General features: G+C 41.1%; 1 protein-coding gene across 9 annotated transcripts in view; it reads left to right on the plus strand.

Annotated features, from left to right (window-relative positions):
* LOC105464801 (exocyst complex component 2) overlaps window positions 1-15,908 on the plus strand; it is a 204,567-nt gene that overhangs the window by 101,732 nt on the left and 86,927 nt on the right. For all 9 annotated transcript variants that reach the window (XM_071097736.1, XM_071097742.1, XM_071097743.1 and 6 more), the window contains exon 11: window positions 1,275-1,393. In XM_071097736.1, the coding sequence (XP_070953837.1) occupies window positions 1,275-1,393 (119 nt within the window). The remainder of the gene's footprint in view (window positions 1-1,274; window positions 1,394-15,908) is intronic.

The following is a 15,908-nucleotide window of genomic DNA, read 5'->3' on the forward strand; positions in this document are numbered from 1 at the left end:
CTGATTGAGATACCTGAGTAACACATGCTCACCACTGGAGGAATGGGCTGGAAGCATGGGCACACTCCTGAGGGACTGAGGTCTGGCCCCAGGTCAGCCTGGAGCCATTGATGACATTTGCCACTGAACAGAAACCTCTAGACCAGAGACAAAGGACAGCATATGGCTTAACAACAGTTGTAAGACAATAAATTCATTTGGACATGCTCTTGGAGTTGATTTAATTGGATTTAGCTTGCTATATTTTATATTTTGTGAGGGCTGAGGGCCAAATCTTAAATAATATTTGACAGAAGTTTTTCTGTTGAAATATATTTAAATGGTCTCTATGGGTTTGGGTGTTTTATATACAAAGACTTGAAATATTTTAAGAATATTTAGGAACTAAGAAAAGCATCAAACTATACTGTATTTTCTAGGGAAATATTTTCTCAGTCATGAGTGTGGACTTTAGAGGTGAGTTGACTCCAAATCTCCTCACAGTTGGGTTGGCCCTCATGTCGCTAGAAGCAGTGCCATACTGCCATCTCGTGGCCGTGTTTCGTATCAGAAAGGAATTAAAAAGCTACGATTTAAAAACTATTTGCCCAGTGTCTGCTGGCTCCCACCTGTGTCCAATGTAATGACTCTGAACTCAGTAGAAAAACTCTGTGAGCTAAATGTAAATATAAAGAGAAATGCTCATCGAGTAGATGGATCACTGCAAATCGTCCTTGTCTTTTTACAGAGAGCTGTTCTTAATAGTTTTTTCATTTATGATATGAAAAAAAAATTTAAGCTCTGCTATTTATTTATTTTTTGTTTGTTTGTTTGCTTGCTTGTTTGTTTGTTTGTTTTGAGATGGCGTCTCGCTCTGTCGCCCAGGCTGCGGTGCAGTGGTGAGATCTCCGCTCACTGCAACCTCTGCCTCTTGGGTTCAAGCGATTCTCCCGCCTCAGCCGCCCGAGTAGCTGGGATTACAGGTGCACACCAACACCCTTTGCTAATTTTTGTATTTTTAGTAGTGACGGGATTTCAGCACATTGGCCAGGCTGGTCTCAAACTCCTGACCTCAGGTGATCACCCACCTCAGCCTCCCAAAGTGCTGGGATTACAAGCAGGAGCCATCTCACTTAGCTAAGAAATTTGAATATATTTCATTGAGAACTAAATATTAAAGACTAATCTTTGACAGGGGACAAGACTAATTGATATAATTGTAGCCTTTAAAAAGTAATGATTTTAAAATATGCCAGCATTTCCCTTTGGCCTCAACCTTGGACTTGCTTTTTCAGGTACCTGTCTGACCTTCATACCCCTGGTGACCCTGCATGGCAATGCATCGGCGCCCAGCACAAGTGGATCCTTCAGCTCATGCACAGCTGCAAAGAGGGCTACGTGAAAGATCTGAAAGGCAAGGATTTCTCTTCCAGTGTATTATGTGATTCCTTCATGTCATTTAAATACATTTTGGAAATGTTTTAATGATGAAGGCAATGACTACCGATCATCTTTTGTTTCTTTTGTGGGTTTTTTGGCCACTGGTTAGCATTGTACTGATGAAAAGGGACAGCTCTTGTATCGTGTCTGTTTTGTGGTTGATGGGCAGTGTTGGCGTTTCGGGGCAGGCAGTGTGATGCTGAGGAAGTGACATCGGTCTTTGGTAACTGCCAGTCTGTACATCGTTTCGTCACGTGTATGTTGAGTCCTGCTGTGTGCCGTGCACTGCACCCAGTGCTAGCAAGACGGAGCCACTGCCTCCCGGAGTTACTGCTGGAGGAAGGGAAAGCCACGAGGCATGTAACTAACCGAACAAATGCTGGGACAGGTGAGGAAAAGAAAAAAGAAAATCAGGATGTTCCAAAAGGGAGTGACTGAGGAGAATGCTTTAGATGGCTGGTGTGGGACTGTCTCAGAAAAGCCTCCATATTAGAACTGGAAGGATGAAAAGTGCCTACTAGCCACCTCCGCCTGAGAAAGGGGCCACCTGTGTGGCGGCCCTGAGGGAAGCTGGGGGAGAGAAGTCAAAGGCCTGTTTGCATGCAGGTTTATTGGCTTTGTTTGTGTGCTGTCATTTGAAGAATATTGAGTGTACTGAACGCCTGCTATGCTGCAGACACTGTTGGGTGCTAAAGTCACAGTAGTCAGGACAACAGACAAGGGCCTGGCTCATGCAAGCTCACAAAGTAGTAGGGGAAACAGGGAACTAGCCAGCTGTTAGAATATGATGTGCTGTTTCCTATGACTGGGGAAGTTCCCAGTGACATTGGAGTGCTTAGGAGGAGCCTCTGATCCCGGGTTTTGAGGTCAGGGGAGTGACGTTCTGAGAGCTGAAGGAAGTGACATCTCTTTTGAGATCGGAAGGCTCTCTGCATTGGCCAGTTGAAATAGAGGAGGAAGGTGTTTAAGACTGTTCCAGGAAGGGAGAATGTACACAGGTTACAAGCACGAAAGGCCCTCTGAATCCTGTGTGCCTGGAGCTTAGAGCGTGGAGGTGGAGTGAGGAGACGAGCTTTCTTGGCTCCGTGACAAGTTCAGACTTCACCCGGAGCGCGTTGGGGAGTCGGTGACGGATTTTAAGCGGCGGCCAGTGGATTGGGGGAAGACCAGCTCAGACTTACTTTTGAAAAGATGACGACTCTGGCCGTCCGTGGTAGGTGGATGAGAGGGAGCAAGTCCAGAGCAGCGAAGCTGGTGAGGAGACAGGCACCCCACCTAGTGTGGAGGTGGTGGGCATGTGAGGAAGAGCACGGACTCTAGGGCCGTTCAGGAATAGAATTGATAGGGCTGGATGATGGACGAGTGAAGAGGAGGAGGGATGAGCAGTGATACCCAGATGGCTGACTGGCAGCCAGTTAGGGTGGTGGTGCCGTTGAGTTAGGGAACATGGGGGAGAAAAGCGATTCTGCCCCTTTGTTTGGACAGCTTGACTCGGGGTTATCTGACATGGAAGTAGAGATGACAGTAGTTGGATTTAGAGCCTGAGAAATTTGAGCATGGTGGGCGTACAGGTGGTCCCTTGGAACTCACGCATTTACCCAGGAAGATGAAAAAAGAAGCAAACCCAGGAAAGAGTCCTGACAAGTAACGTTTAAGGGACTGGTGGAGGAAGAGAAGCCTGTGAGGGGAACGAAGGAGGGTGGTCATGGCAGGAGGGAAACACGGAAGGGAGTGGTCAGCAAAATCCCTGAGACGAAGCAGAAGGTGAAAGAGAAACGTCCTTGTGATTGCTCTTAGGCTGTTGGTGGTGACTCTGGCAAACGCAGGGTCAGTGGCCTGAGCCCCTGACTGGATGACGTAAGAAGGGTCGTGGTCCTCATCAGGTCCCTGGGAGGACTCGGAGCTGTAACAGGAGAGCAGTCTTGGCAGAGAAGGAAGGACAATGGAGAGGTCACCATTGTTTATTTCTAGCATAGTTTTGTCATGAATTAGTTGGCTTGGGTTTGAGGACTTTCCAGCTCTGATTCCATTTTTTCTAGGCTTGATATTTAAGAAAACCCAGATATCTCTGCTGAAGCCATGTCAACATCCCCATTAATGTTATTAATTATTTTAGATTTTTTAGCAAGTGAAAATGACAGCAAATGTTACACATAGTCTGTAGTCTTTGGGAATATTTAGAGAAGCTTACATATTTATTTCTCTGTTGATTCCACTAATAATTTTTGAGTCTACTCTGTTCGGCAGAGCTCTCAACCTTAAGGACCCGTCAGAGTCCACTGGGGCTTTTTAACAACTAATTCTCAATTCTTGGCCTTACCCCTTCCCTCCGTGCCAAGCACATTCTAGTCCCTGTGTCTGGAACCCAGGCGTAGGCATTTTCAAGCTCCCGGGTGGTTCAGGTGCAGCCAGGGCTGATCACCAGGACGCTGGGTGCCGTGCCTGGAGCAGGAAGTGCAGTGCGAGCTGGCCTCTTGGAGCTTGTCATCTAGTGAGAAACACATCACCTAAAAAATCACGTAGGCATGTATTCGGTCGGGATAGTGAAACGTGTGAGGAAGTGGGGAGTACAGAATTTATGAAAATGTGTGACAGGAGGGTGCAGTCTGGTTGAGGGGAGTCCAGGGACGTCTCCTAGAGGAGGTGAAATCTCAGTTGAACCTGAACGACGACAGTCACTTTCCTAGATAGGCACTGAGAAGCGTTCCAGACACTTTCAGGTGCCCAACAAATGTCACTGCTCTCCAGCAAAGGCGGTGATGAATGCAGTCACAATATTCACTGGGTACAAGTAGGATGTGTGGTCTGACCGAGGATTTTCCTACTTAATCTGAATACATAATTTGGTATGAAAATATTTGAATTTCTGGAATATGTGTGTAATTTATGAAGACAACATAATTGGAAAAATTCCAGAAAATTTCATCTATCTTGTCATTTCTTTACCTAAATATCCGTCACCAAAGGTCTGAATCTTTCTCAGAGATAGAGGGAAACACGCCTTCATCTTCCCTTCCCTGACATCTTAATGTACTGCTATATGTATTCATTCTAAATTGCTTGAAGTCAGCATTTTGGAGAAAGAAAAGGTGGCAGAAGCTTTTGTGTAACTCACTTACTCTGAGCAAGCTTGTTGTGTACCTTGTTCATCACTTGGGAAATAATCGAAAGAATGTGCATGAAATGGGAGCAGTGCCTCAGGTTACTTGCTTTACTTCATCTTTTCATTAGAAAGTGGAGGGCCGGTGCGGTGGCTCACGCCTGTAATCCCAACACTTTGGTAGGCCGAGGCAGGTGGATCATAAGGTCAGGAGTTTGAGACCAGCCTGGCCAACGGAGGGAAACCCCATCTCTACTGAAAATACAAAAATTAGCCAGGCATGGTGGCACGTGCCTATAGGCCCAGCTACTCAGGAGGCTGAGGCAGGAGAATCACTTGAACCCAGGAGGCAGAGGTTATGGTGAGCCAAGATCATACCACTACACTCCAGCCTGGGCAACAGAGCAAGACTCCCATCTCAAAAAAAAAGAAAAGGAGAAACAATTCCTTACTACTCTTTGAACTTTACAATTTTAATGTCAGTACAATATACATGTCTTAAATTCACATTTTATTTTTTCTTTTGACATTCAGACCATGCTTAACTGTTCCCTCTGTCATTGTCAGTAAACACTGCTAATCTAAATGTAGGTAATTCTAGCACATGAGAGCCTTTTAACTGGAAAATTGGGGTGGTTTTTTGAACTTAGGTCAGAAGTGATTTTCACTATTAAATTTTGGAAAATCCCACATATATTTAAAAGCAGAAAGGATAATGTAACAATACCCCATATACTCACCCTGACTTCAGCAGTTACCAACTCATAGCCAGTCTCATTTTATCAACTCATAGCCAGTCTTACCTGCTTCTCTCCCCTTCCTCACTCTGGATTATTCTAAAACAGATCACATCATTTTATCCATAATTAATTCAGTATATAATTCTTAGAAATAAGGATTCTTTTGAAAAACTGTAGCCAAAATACCATGACCATTACTTAAAATATGAATACTTTTAAAATATGAAATACTCCAATTTCAAATTCAGAAAGTTTAATTTCTTCAGTATCTTTCTGAGTGCATCGATACCATTGCCTTTGAGCTGATACTCAGTGCATAGGCAAATGGTAAGTGAGATGTGGCATAGATGCAGACAGAACGTTTCCTCGAATGGAAGGAGAATTCGCCATTAGTGAAATAGAGTGTGCTTTGGCCAGTTTGCACTTCGGTATTTTTCTGTTTGTTATCATTTTTATATGCGTATGTCATTGCACACGTTAACTTTAATATACACATATCTACAGCCGGGCGTGGTGGCTCACGCCTGTAATCCCAGCACTTGGGGAGGCTGAGGCAGGCGGATCACAAGGTCAGGAGATCGAGGCCATCCTGGCTAACACGGTGAAACCCCGTCTCTACTAAAAATAGAAAAAATTAGCCGGGCGTGGTGGCGGCGCCTGTAGTCCCAGCTACTCAGGAGGCTGAGGCAGGAGAATGGCGTGAACCCGGGAGGCAGAGCTTGCAGTGAGCCGAGATCGTGCCACTGCACTCCAGCCTGGGCGACAGAGCGAGACTCCGTCTCAAAAAAAAAAAAAAAAAAAAAAAAAAAAACCCACATATCTACATTTACATCTACAGGTAATGTCATTGTATCTATGTATGTATATGTGTGCATGTGTTTATATAAAATATTTGCCTGAATTATACATTTGCTGGGAATACACACAAATTTTCTTTTATGTCATCTACAACTGTTGTTGACGAGGGACCCTTGGTGGATATTTTATCATTGTCTTAATTATATGTAACATAAATGTAAGTTAATACGGGGGAAGGCCTACTAAATATTATTTGGAATTTCTTTTGAGCATCCTCTCATAATTGTGACATTTTAGATGGGGAAGAAATCTGGGAAACTGTCGTTTTGTGGGTGACTTTAGATCTATTTCGCGTGTGACAAAGGTATCTCATAGAAGCCAGGGGACAGACCCTCGTCCTCTGTATCCTGAGTAGGGATGGGACTAGTGAGTGTCCAGATCTCCCCCTCTCACCTGATCACACTCCCTCCAGACCGGTGAGTTTTAGGGAAATAGGTGACTGAACACCTCCCTCTGTTTCGTTGTTGGAGCAAATACTGCCTCGAGCAAGATTTCTCACTGGAGTCAAAGCCGATGAGCATTCCCCTGGTAAGGGAAGGCTGGCTGGTACTTGGGGATTCGTGAAGAGCTGCGCCTGAAACTAGCCAAGCTAAATGAAGTGCTTCTGGTCTTTATTACTTTTATGCTATTTTGCTATACATAGGTGAATTCTATTAAGGAAATTTTACGTAGACCTCATCACTCACTCCTAAAATTATATATGCAGTGTAAATAAATGCTCTGAGAATGAGCAAGTTAAGAAAATGGAGATGAGTAAGAGAGCATCCAGTACCCCAGGAGGGATCCTGGGAAATGCAAGGCTGTCCCGGGAAGGCCCACCGTGCCCCCATCAGAGCCAGAGGAACTCATGGCAAGTAAGTTGGATGTAAAGTTGCAGAGCCAGCAGCCTGCAGCGGATGCCACCTCTCTCTTGATTGGAGTGTGTCTGGTTCTTTTCTGATGCCCAGTGCTTGGTAACAGAGTACTTGTTTGTGTGGCACCTGCTGTTTCCTTGAATTGATTATAGCTGTCCACTGAAGGCTGGAGCATTTGAAAAGGCAATTACTAAAGTAAGAAATAGCTTAGAAATGATTTGCCATAAAAGGACTGCCTACATTTTATCTGGTACTTTGTTGTAAAACTACATTGTTTTTATGCGGGTTTTCTCAGGAGCCAGCTTTTAAAATGAAAGCTTACTGCATTCCAATATAAAGAAAGCAAGTTTTAAGTAGTTCCTTTATTATAATGTCAGTACTTAGACTACTAACACTGTAAACTTGTTTAAGTAAATCCACCAGCAGAACAATGGATAAGAACAAGAATAGCTTTGTGAAATGAAATGCAATTTTAAATGGGTAGACTATAAATATTTTAAACAGAAAAATAATTCTTGATGTCTTTTTAAAGTAAATGTGGTCTTTGTGCATGAATCTAAGAAATCTAACATATAAATATTTTTTTAAGTCTGCTTTTTTAAAGCAAAGACTTTTACTTTTCACTTTGGTGGTTTGGGGGAAAAAAAAAGTTAATTGTATGTAGCCCTGTGGTATTCGGAGAAAATTTTATGAGCAAAGATGGTGATAGATTTTCAGAGACAGCAGTCCTACATACAAAGCTACCTTTTTCCAAGAAAGATCCTTTTGTAGATGAAGCATTTGGCAGCAGAGTTTGCCGTACGGTTGATATTCCTATGAGTCCTGCATTAGATCGTTCTCTGGACTCGTTTTTGTAGTAATAATATACACTGGTGCTAGCAGACGGTGCCCTTCGGAGCATAGCACGAAGACAGGACGGGAGCTTACCCTTGCACCTTACACACCCCTGGGCCTTGACCTCCAGACGCTCCACATGCCTCTGCCCATCATATCTGGGCAACTCTGTAGCCCAAATATGATCTTTTAGGTTTTTCTAAGGGTGAAAAAAGATGGGAGAAACAAGAGCAAACTAAGGCTAATATGTTAAAAACTCATCTTGAAACCTTTGAAATACTGATGGAAGAGTTTATTGTGTTTTTCCGGGCTGAACAGGTTAATCATGTTGCTTCTCTTCCCCTGTGTTCAAAGCAGCCTTGTGTTCTGAATTGTTGTACATGTTAAACTTTTACTACCTTATAAGAGTGTCACCCGTCTCTTAAAATTCCTGTGAAATAGGTCCAAAATTAGACTGAGTCTTCAGAGGTTTCCTGCCAGGAAAAGCCTTTGGTTAACCCCCTACTGACATTCACAAACAGGATTTTTAAAGGTGGTCTTCAAAGGTGTTTTTTTCTTTGTTCTGAATGTGAGTTAAAATATATGCTGGCTATGTCTGATAACTTAAGGGAAAAGGCATCAGGCAACTCAGAGTAAGCATTCCCTTCTTTCAGAGAGGTACTTAATTAGAACTTCTCAAAAGGACATAATTAGAATTAGGGTTCAATAGGCAACATTTAGAATATGAGCCAGAGTGTTAGGTAAGCAGTAAGTTCTCCAGAACAGCCACAGAGCAGAGGAAAAGACATTTGTCCCTGGCTCAGGTTCTCTCTGAAAATGTAGACACGATATGTCCCATCTTGAGCGGTTTGAGTTATCACAGTGGTGGGGCTGTGACACTACAGAAAGAAAACTGAAGAACAGGCTGTGCTAAGTATCTACCCTCTTAGTAACTTCTAACACTCACTGGAGTATTAATTACTTGCTGTAAGAAATAAAAACATTTATGTTACTCCAAGAACCTTAAGGTACACAAAGTCCGTATTTTCAACACAAGCTCATAACATACGTGCATAAATCATATTATTACAATTTATGATTTTGAATTTACATAGTATAATTAAACTTTTCGCATATTCCTGTATGTGACATTAAATTAGAACCTCCGTTAGGAAACCATTAGCAGATTCATTGAATTTTCTATGGAACCATACAACTATGTTCATAGTTAAAAAGTCAGTATAAGTGTATTGTTGTATATATGCTAAATCTTCTAACAAAATTATAATTTTAATTTTAAAGTTACAGTGAAGTTATACGTTAGGAAGCTTCTTTTTTTATGGAGTCAGTTTTCTAGAGATCTAAAAAATTGTTTCTCTCCTGAATATTTATCACAGCATGAACCCAGGATGAGAGAGGTTGGTTTAAAAGCAGGAAAGGCACAACTGCAGCAAGTACAGATACGAGATGCTGGTTTATGTCCATCTTCCCTCCCTGCAGCTCAGCGCTTGGGTGGTGTCTTTGTGAGCTGTGTGTGTGCAGCTGCCAATGGGCTGACCTCCAGGGGAGACTTCTGCTGTGCACTTGTTCGTCTGCATGCTGCGATGACAGAGTTTTTCAAAATTGTCTTTAGAAGATGAAATGCTTAGTGGGGTTTTATTTACCTGCTTTAAGATGTGTAAGCTATACTCTGTCTACCGTGTATATGCACACACTGAGAAAGTAGATTCAGGAGAGGGAAGTGGAAGAAGAGTACCGGTTTATGATTGCAATCAAAATGATCTTCCCTCCAGCAAGCCAGTGCTCTGATTTTCCTTTTCCTTTTGTCACTGTTTCAGAGAAAGAAAAAAACCCAGGTAATGTTTAACATGCCACAACTTAGACTTGAAACGCATATCATTAGAAACTGTTACTGTTATTTGTGAATAGACGCATATCATTAGACACTGTTATTGTTATTTGTGAATAGCATAAGTTTGTGTAAACAGTTGTAATGACCAGAGTGCAGATCAGCAAGTGTTTACATAATCATTTTACATAATGATTTGATTTAAACTCTAATTTGAAAGCAATTTATCTTCCAAATTAAAATTAAGACTAATAATTAATACTTGTAATAATTAAGCAGTTTTTTTTTTAAGTCAGTAACCTGGGATTTGAGAATTTGATTTCTTTTGGAATAGCACACCACTCATTTGTAGATCCCCGTGTAGTAAAGTAACAGCTGTTGAATATCACAGGAAAAAGTTGGATTAAGGTCTCTTTTTTCTGTTTCTCCTGTTTTATAATAGATTCTATTCACCTTACAATGAATAATCTATCTTTTTTAGATCAGACAGGCCAAAAAGGCCATGTGAAAAGGCCCTTTTCAATTTGTGATTGTAGCAGCTGGTTCTTTTCTACTGCCCTGGCTTACTGTGCATCTGGAAGAAGACTTCTGGTAGCCGGAAGTCATTTCACGTCTAAACTTGTCCCCGTCCTTCACAGAAAAAAATGTTTGATGATGAATATCAAACACACATTGAATACTAACTTTACTTGGTAATTTAAAAATACTGATTATGATGAGTATTTTTGTTCTGTATTCTGTCAGTTTTGTAATTCCTTTATTTATATATTCTAAGCATTTTTCTGCATGTAAATCTATATGAAACTACTAAAAGACATAGGACTTCAACAAAAGCATACATTTCGTTTTGATTATTCAGTTATCCAGCTTACTTATTACAAATACATGATTCTTGCGTAACTAGCCAATGGTAGCTAATAAATGCTTCTTCAAAGTTTATACCTGTAGTTTTGCTTTTAATTTACATTTCCTTTTTTGAACTCTTGCTTTGAATGATATGGAAATGCACATCCGAAATGCTGCCCTGGAGCCTGTGAAGGACAGTCCTGAGTGAGTGAGTTAACAGGGGCTTCGTAACTATGCCTCCCTTTGTTTAATTTGGATTAAATGATACTCTTTAAATTAAGGAAATGCCCCTGTCATAACTTTAAAAATGTTATATATATACATATATATGTATACATGTATAATCGGAAGATCAAAAAGCATTTTTATCTGTTGACACAGGTCTAATTCGTGAGGAATTTGTAATCTGCCTTGATACGCCCTCCCCACCCCCACCCCCAGCTTTGGCATTGAAATTCCTGTGTGTGGTGTGCTTGAAAGGAATCCCATCCTGCCTGTGTCTGTGGAGGCTCCCGGCCCGTGTTTGGTCAACAAGCAACAGTGGGTGGTCGGGCCGCTGTGCAGGACAAGGGCCCGCTGTGCGCAGGAAAATGTGTTCAAAGGTGTTTAAGGGCCGTGAGGAAGTCAGCCACCCTTCTGAGAGTCTGAGGCTGCAAATCAGTGGTCCCCACACTGTTGTAGACTGTGAGAAAACTTGCTGTAGTATGCATGAAGGATGAGAAAATACAGTAATCTTATTCACCTGGCTCCGCCTCTGCAGGCTTCCCTTAAGAAGGGTCTCTTCTGCCCTTTATGTGGTATAGAGTGTGTTTTAAAAAAATACTATTTAAAATCAGAAAGACTTGCACAGCTTTGAGTGGAAAGGATTTGACTGATAAGGTTTCCTGGAAGTCCTACAGAATTCTAGGTATAATAAGCATTTTCCATAGAGTCTTCTTAAAGTCCTTATCAGGTTTTTGCAGTGTTGTAGGATTTTTAGAGTTTTAATATAAACCTTTAAGTTTCTGAGCTTTCTGGAAGATTTTTTCAGATCTATAGTTTAAGATAAAACTGAAGTCTTACTATGGTAGAAATTTCACAGTTGTTGGAAAAAATAGCAGATGTTTCAACTTGTTCACGGCAAATTGTCAAAGATTGTTTACTTTCTTTTAGAAAAATAATAAATTTTAAATTTTTGATTATTTTTACACTTCTAGTGAAGTGACTAGGATTGTTTCATTAGTGTTCTGAAGAAAATTATTTCTGCAACTTCTGAAAACAAATTTTCCAAGTATTTTTCTCTTGTTAAAATTTCCAGAGGTATTTTTTTCTAATTTTATGTTAGTTTATAATTTGTTAAATGTATCTGCATACTTAAAATTAGAAAAAGAATTTTGAGGATGTCACAAGCATATGTTATAGAAGCATTATTTAACTGGAAAAATAAAATACTAACTTTTGACTTCCAGTAGTTAAAAACTTCGTTGTGTCTTTTTTTAATGTTAAGTGGTTAAAGGATTTTATTTTTTCCTTCCAAGATACTAATTTCAGACATTTGTCATAACGTGTGTATCTTTTCTTTGATATATTGACAAAATAATAACTCAAATACTAGTGTGGGGAAGTTAAAAGATATAGCTAGATCCTAAGAATATTTATTTCCAGAATTTTGTTTTGTATAATTTTTCCTGCAAACATCACATACAATTTTGTAATTAGAAATACTACAGTGATGGTTTCCCATGCTACAGGGTGATGTGCCTGTTTGCAATTTTGTATTCAGAGTAAGCTGTAGTTACTCCTCATTGAGAGATTACAACCACATGTTTTTGATCTTACAAGTACTTACTCATTTGAGTGCGTTTATTACTGTGCTCACTATCTTTAAAATAGCCAGACTGAAGTCTGTAACAAATATTATAAAATTCTGTTACAGTTTTCACTGTTCTTTTTTTTTTTTTTTTTTTTTGAGACAGAGTCTCACAGGCTGGAGTGCAGTGAGGTGATCTTGGCACACTGCAGTCTCTGTCTCCCAGGTTCAAGCAATGCTCCTGCCTCAGCCTCCCGAGTAGCTGGGACTACAGGCATGTGCCACCACGCCGGCCAATCTTTTTGTATTTTTAGTAGAGATGGAGTTTCACCATGTTGGTCAGGCTGGTCTCGAACTCCTGACCTCAAGTGATCCGCCCGCCTTGGCCTCCCAAAGTGCTGGGATTATAGGCATGAGTCACCGCGCCCGGCCACACTGTTACTTTTTTATTGCTTTTAGTATTTTTGGGATGTAATTTCCATTTTAAGACATAATTTTCACACTTGCTCTATGTGTAGAGGCAAACTTTTTATACATTTAAAATGACACCACCACTGATCAGGGTCCTAAATTGTACCAATAGTGATCAGAATCATTGTCTTGTCTGTGTTGTTTTCGGTGGCGATTTAAGGTTTCTGATTTAAATGAGTCATAGAGTCAGAATTTTATAGCTAAAAAGACTTTTAAAATTGCATAGTATGAAGCCCTAATCTTTACAGGTATATTTTACAGGATAGGTCAGCGGCTCCGTGAGCTGCTACAGAACCTGATACCAACTGCATGACCATGAAAATTCTCAATACAATTAGTCCCTGCCTCAATTTCAAACTTGGGGAACAATTTGGTAGTATTGGCCCAAATGAAAACATAGTTATCACCTTTTCAGCAGGGCCAAAGGTAATAATTTCCTACTTGAAAAAAGGCTTTTTAAAATTTTTCATCCAGAAAAAAAAATTCTAGCAACAGTTAATTTCTAGAGAAAATTTACTGCCAAGAAAACAAGTAACCTCTCAAAACTCCTATCAATGCAGCATTAGTTTGAAAAGGGCAGAGTCAAGCGCAATTTTATGTTGTTATGGGATGTTAAAAACTGCACCCGGGGCCAGGCACGGTGGCTCACACCTGTAATCCCAGCACTTGGGGAGGCTGATGTGGGCAGATCACAAGCTCAGAAGTTCAAGACCAGCCTGGCCAACATAGTGAAACCCTGTCTCTACTAAAAATACAAAAATGAGCCGGGCGTGGTGGCGCATGCCTGTAATCCCAGCTACTTGGGAGGCTGAGGCAGGAGAATCACTTGTACCTGGGAGTTGGAGGTTGCAGTGAGCCAAGATCATGCCACTACACTCCAGCTTGGGCAACAGAGTGACACTTCATCTCAAAAAAAAAAACCAAAAAAAACTGCACCTGACCACCATATGCTTTAGGTAGTGTGTATAGTTTTTATTAATGAGATATTGCTATCATATTGTAAGGTGAAACAAGACATAATAGACTGATACGTGAAATATTTAAAGCCTTTTGCTGATTTTATATTTTATAGAAACTATGTTTTTTTCTGTTTTTAATAGAAATGCTTACCATGAAACCAGTTCATATTTGTAATAATTTTGTGAGTTAGAAATATTAAGTCATGTAATTTAAGACGAGTGTCAGAATTATCGAGCTTTTTTTTTTGGACACTTGGTCATAAATAATTTGTGACAGCTGATATTTAAAACGTTTGTATTACTTTTCAAAACATAAGCTTTTTAATTCTCTATAAAATAACTCTTTCTGAGATCATTTTTTGACAGTAAGAAAAATGCCAGTGTTAGGGAGAGATATACATTTCTAAGCTGGTACCCACTGTTGACAGGGCATATTATGCATTTGTGTGCAGCTGTGAAGCGCTACCTTCTGGACACTCAGCAAAAATACATCTTCCAAATGTATTCCAGATGCTGGTTAGTCCTGAGGGGCATGTGCTGTTCCAGCTGCCTGCTGCTATGTTGTACTTATGGTAGTGCCAGGGCACCAACTGGAAAATTCCTTCTTGGTTACCTTTCTTTTCCTGATACAGAAAACTGATGATGTGCTTTCTAATAGAACAAAAGCATAGTAATACAGTTTCTGTTATTAAAGGAAAAAATATATCAATCTTTTAACCATTGCAAAACTCAAGATGTATTTAAACTATACAAATGGTTTAATATTAAACAATTTAAAGTTACACAAATACCAGTTATGAGGAGAAAACTTTTTCTGAAATAATTGTATTTTTGCAGAAATGGTATATGTGTACTTTTAGGAAACTAGGAAGTGTTTTCCTTCTTAATCACAAATTCATAGTCCTGAAACCTTCAAGAATAAGTGAAATGTAACATTTTAAAGTGTTTTTTATACTTTAAAAATGTACATTTTAATATAAATTATAAGTTTTTATATGTATTTTTAATGTGATGCTAAGTTTGGGCCCCTTTATCTTTCTCTTTAAAGTATGTTAGAAAATTCATATTTTGATATTCATTTCCTGAATCCCACAATTGATAGAAGTGATACCTGTATAAACTTCAAAGGAAAATGTCATAAATCACTAAAACGTCCACACACAAATGTATTTCTGTATGAAAAAAGTCAATTAGAAAAATAATACTTTCTTCACTGTATTTTTTTACTCTGTATCACATTTTTTTTTTTTGTAACATAATGGGTTATATAAGTCTTCTTATCTTGGCTGTAATATTTTCCAAAATACAAATGTATGCACAGCATTTATTTAGCACAGTGGCCAAAACATAATAAGTCTTCAAAAAAAATTTCTGTTGCACTAAAAAAATTTGTTCAAATGATTCAATTTCTTTTGAAGACCCACCAGCGAGACTCGGTGAGGATCCAGACAGAGGCGATAGCGCCGCGTCCAGTGGCCTCTCAGGGATCGGGCCTTTTCTGTGAGGATCCGGACGAGGCGATAGCGCCGCGTCCAGCGGCCTCTCAGGGATCGGGCCTTTTCTGTGAGGATCCGGAGAGAGGCGATAGCGCCGCGTCCAGCGGCCTCACCGGGATCGGGCCTTTTCTGTGAGGAGCCGGAGAGGCGATAGCGCCGCGTCCAGCGGCCTCACCGGGATCGGGCCTTTTCTGTGAGGATCCGGAGAGGCGATAGCGCCGCGTCCAGCGGCCTCTCAGGGATCGGGCCTTTTCTGTGAGGATCCGGAGAGAGGCGATAGCGTTTCACGTCCAGCGGCCTCTCAGGGATCGGGCCTTTTCTGTGAGGATCCGGAGAGGCGATAGCGCCGCGTCCAGCGGCCTCTCAGGGATCGGGCCTTTTCTGTGAGGATCCGGAGAGAGGCGATAGCGCCGCGTCCAGCGGCCTCTCAGGGATCGGGCCTTTTCTGTGAGGATCCGGAGAGGCGATAGCGTTTCACGTCCAGCGGCCTCTCAGGGATCGGGCCTTTTCTGTGAGGAGCCGGAGAGAGGCGATAGCGTTTCACGTCCAGCGGCCTCACCGGGATCGGGCCTTTTCTGTGAGGAGCCGGAGAGAGGCGATAGCACCGCGTCCAGCGGCCTCACCGAGATCAGGCCTCTTCTCACCGCACAGTCACTATTTACCTCCACTGCTCAGCGGTTTTTTGCTATAGTTTTGTTGTTTATTATCTGCTGG

Source organism: Macaca nemestrina, chromosome 5 (genome assembly GCF_043159975.1).
Source record: "Macaca nemestrina isolate mMacNem1 chromosome 5, mMacNem.hap1, whole genome shotgun sequence".
NCBI lineage: Eukaryota > Metazoa > Chordata > Mammalia > Primates > Cercopithecidae > Macaca > Macaca nemestrina.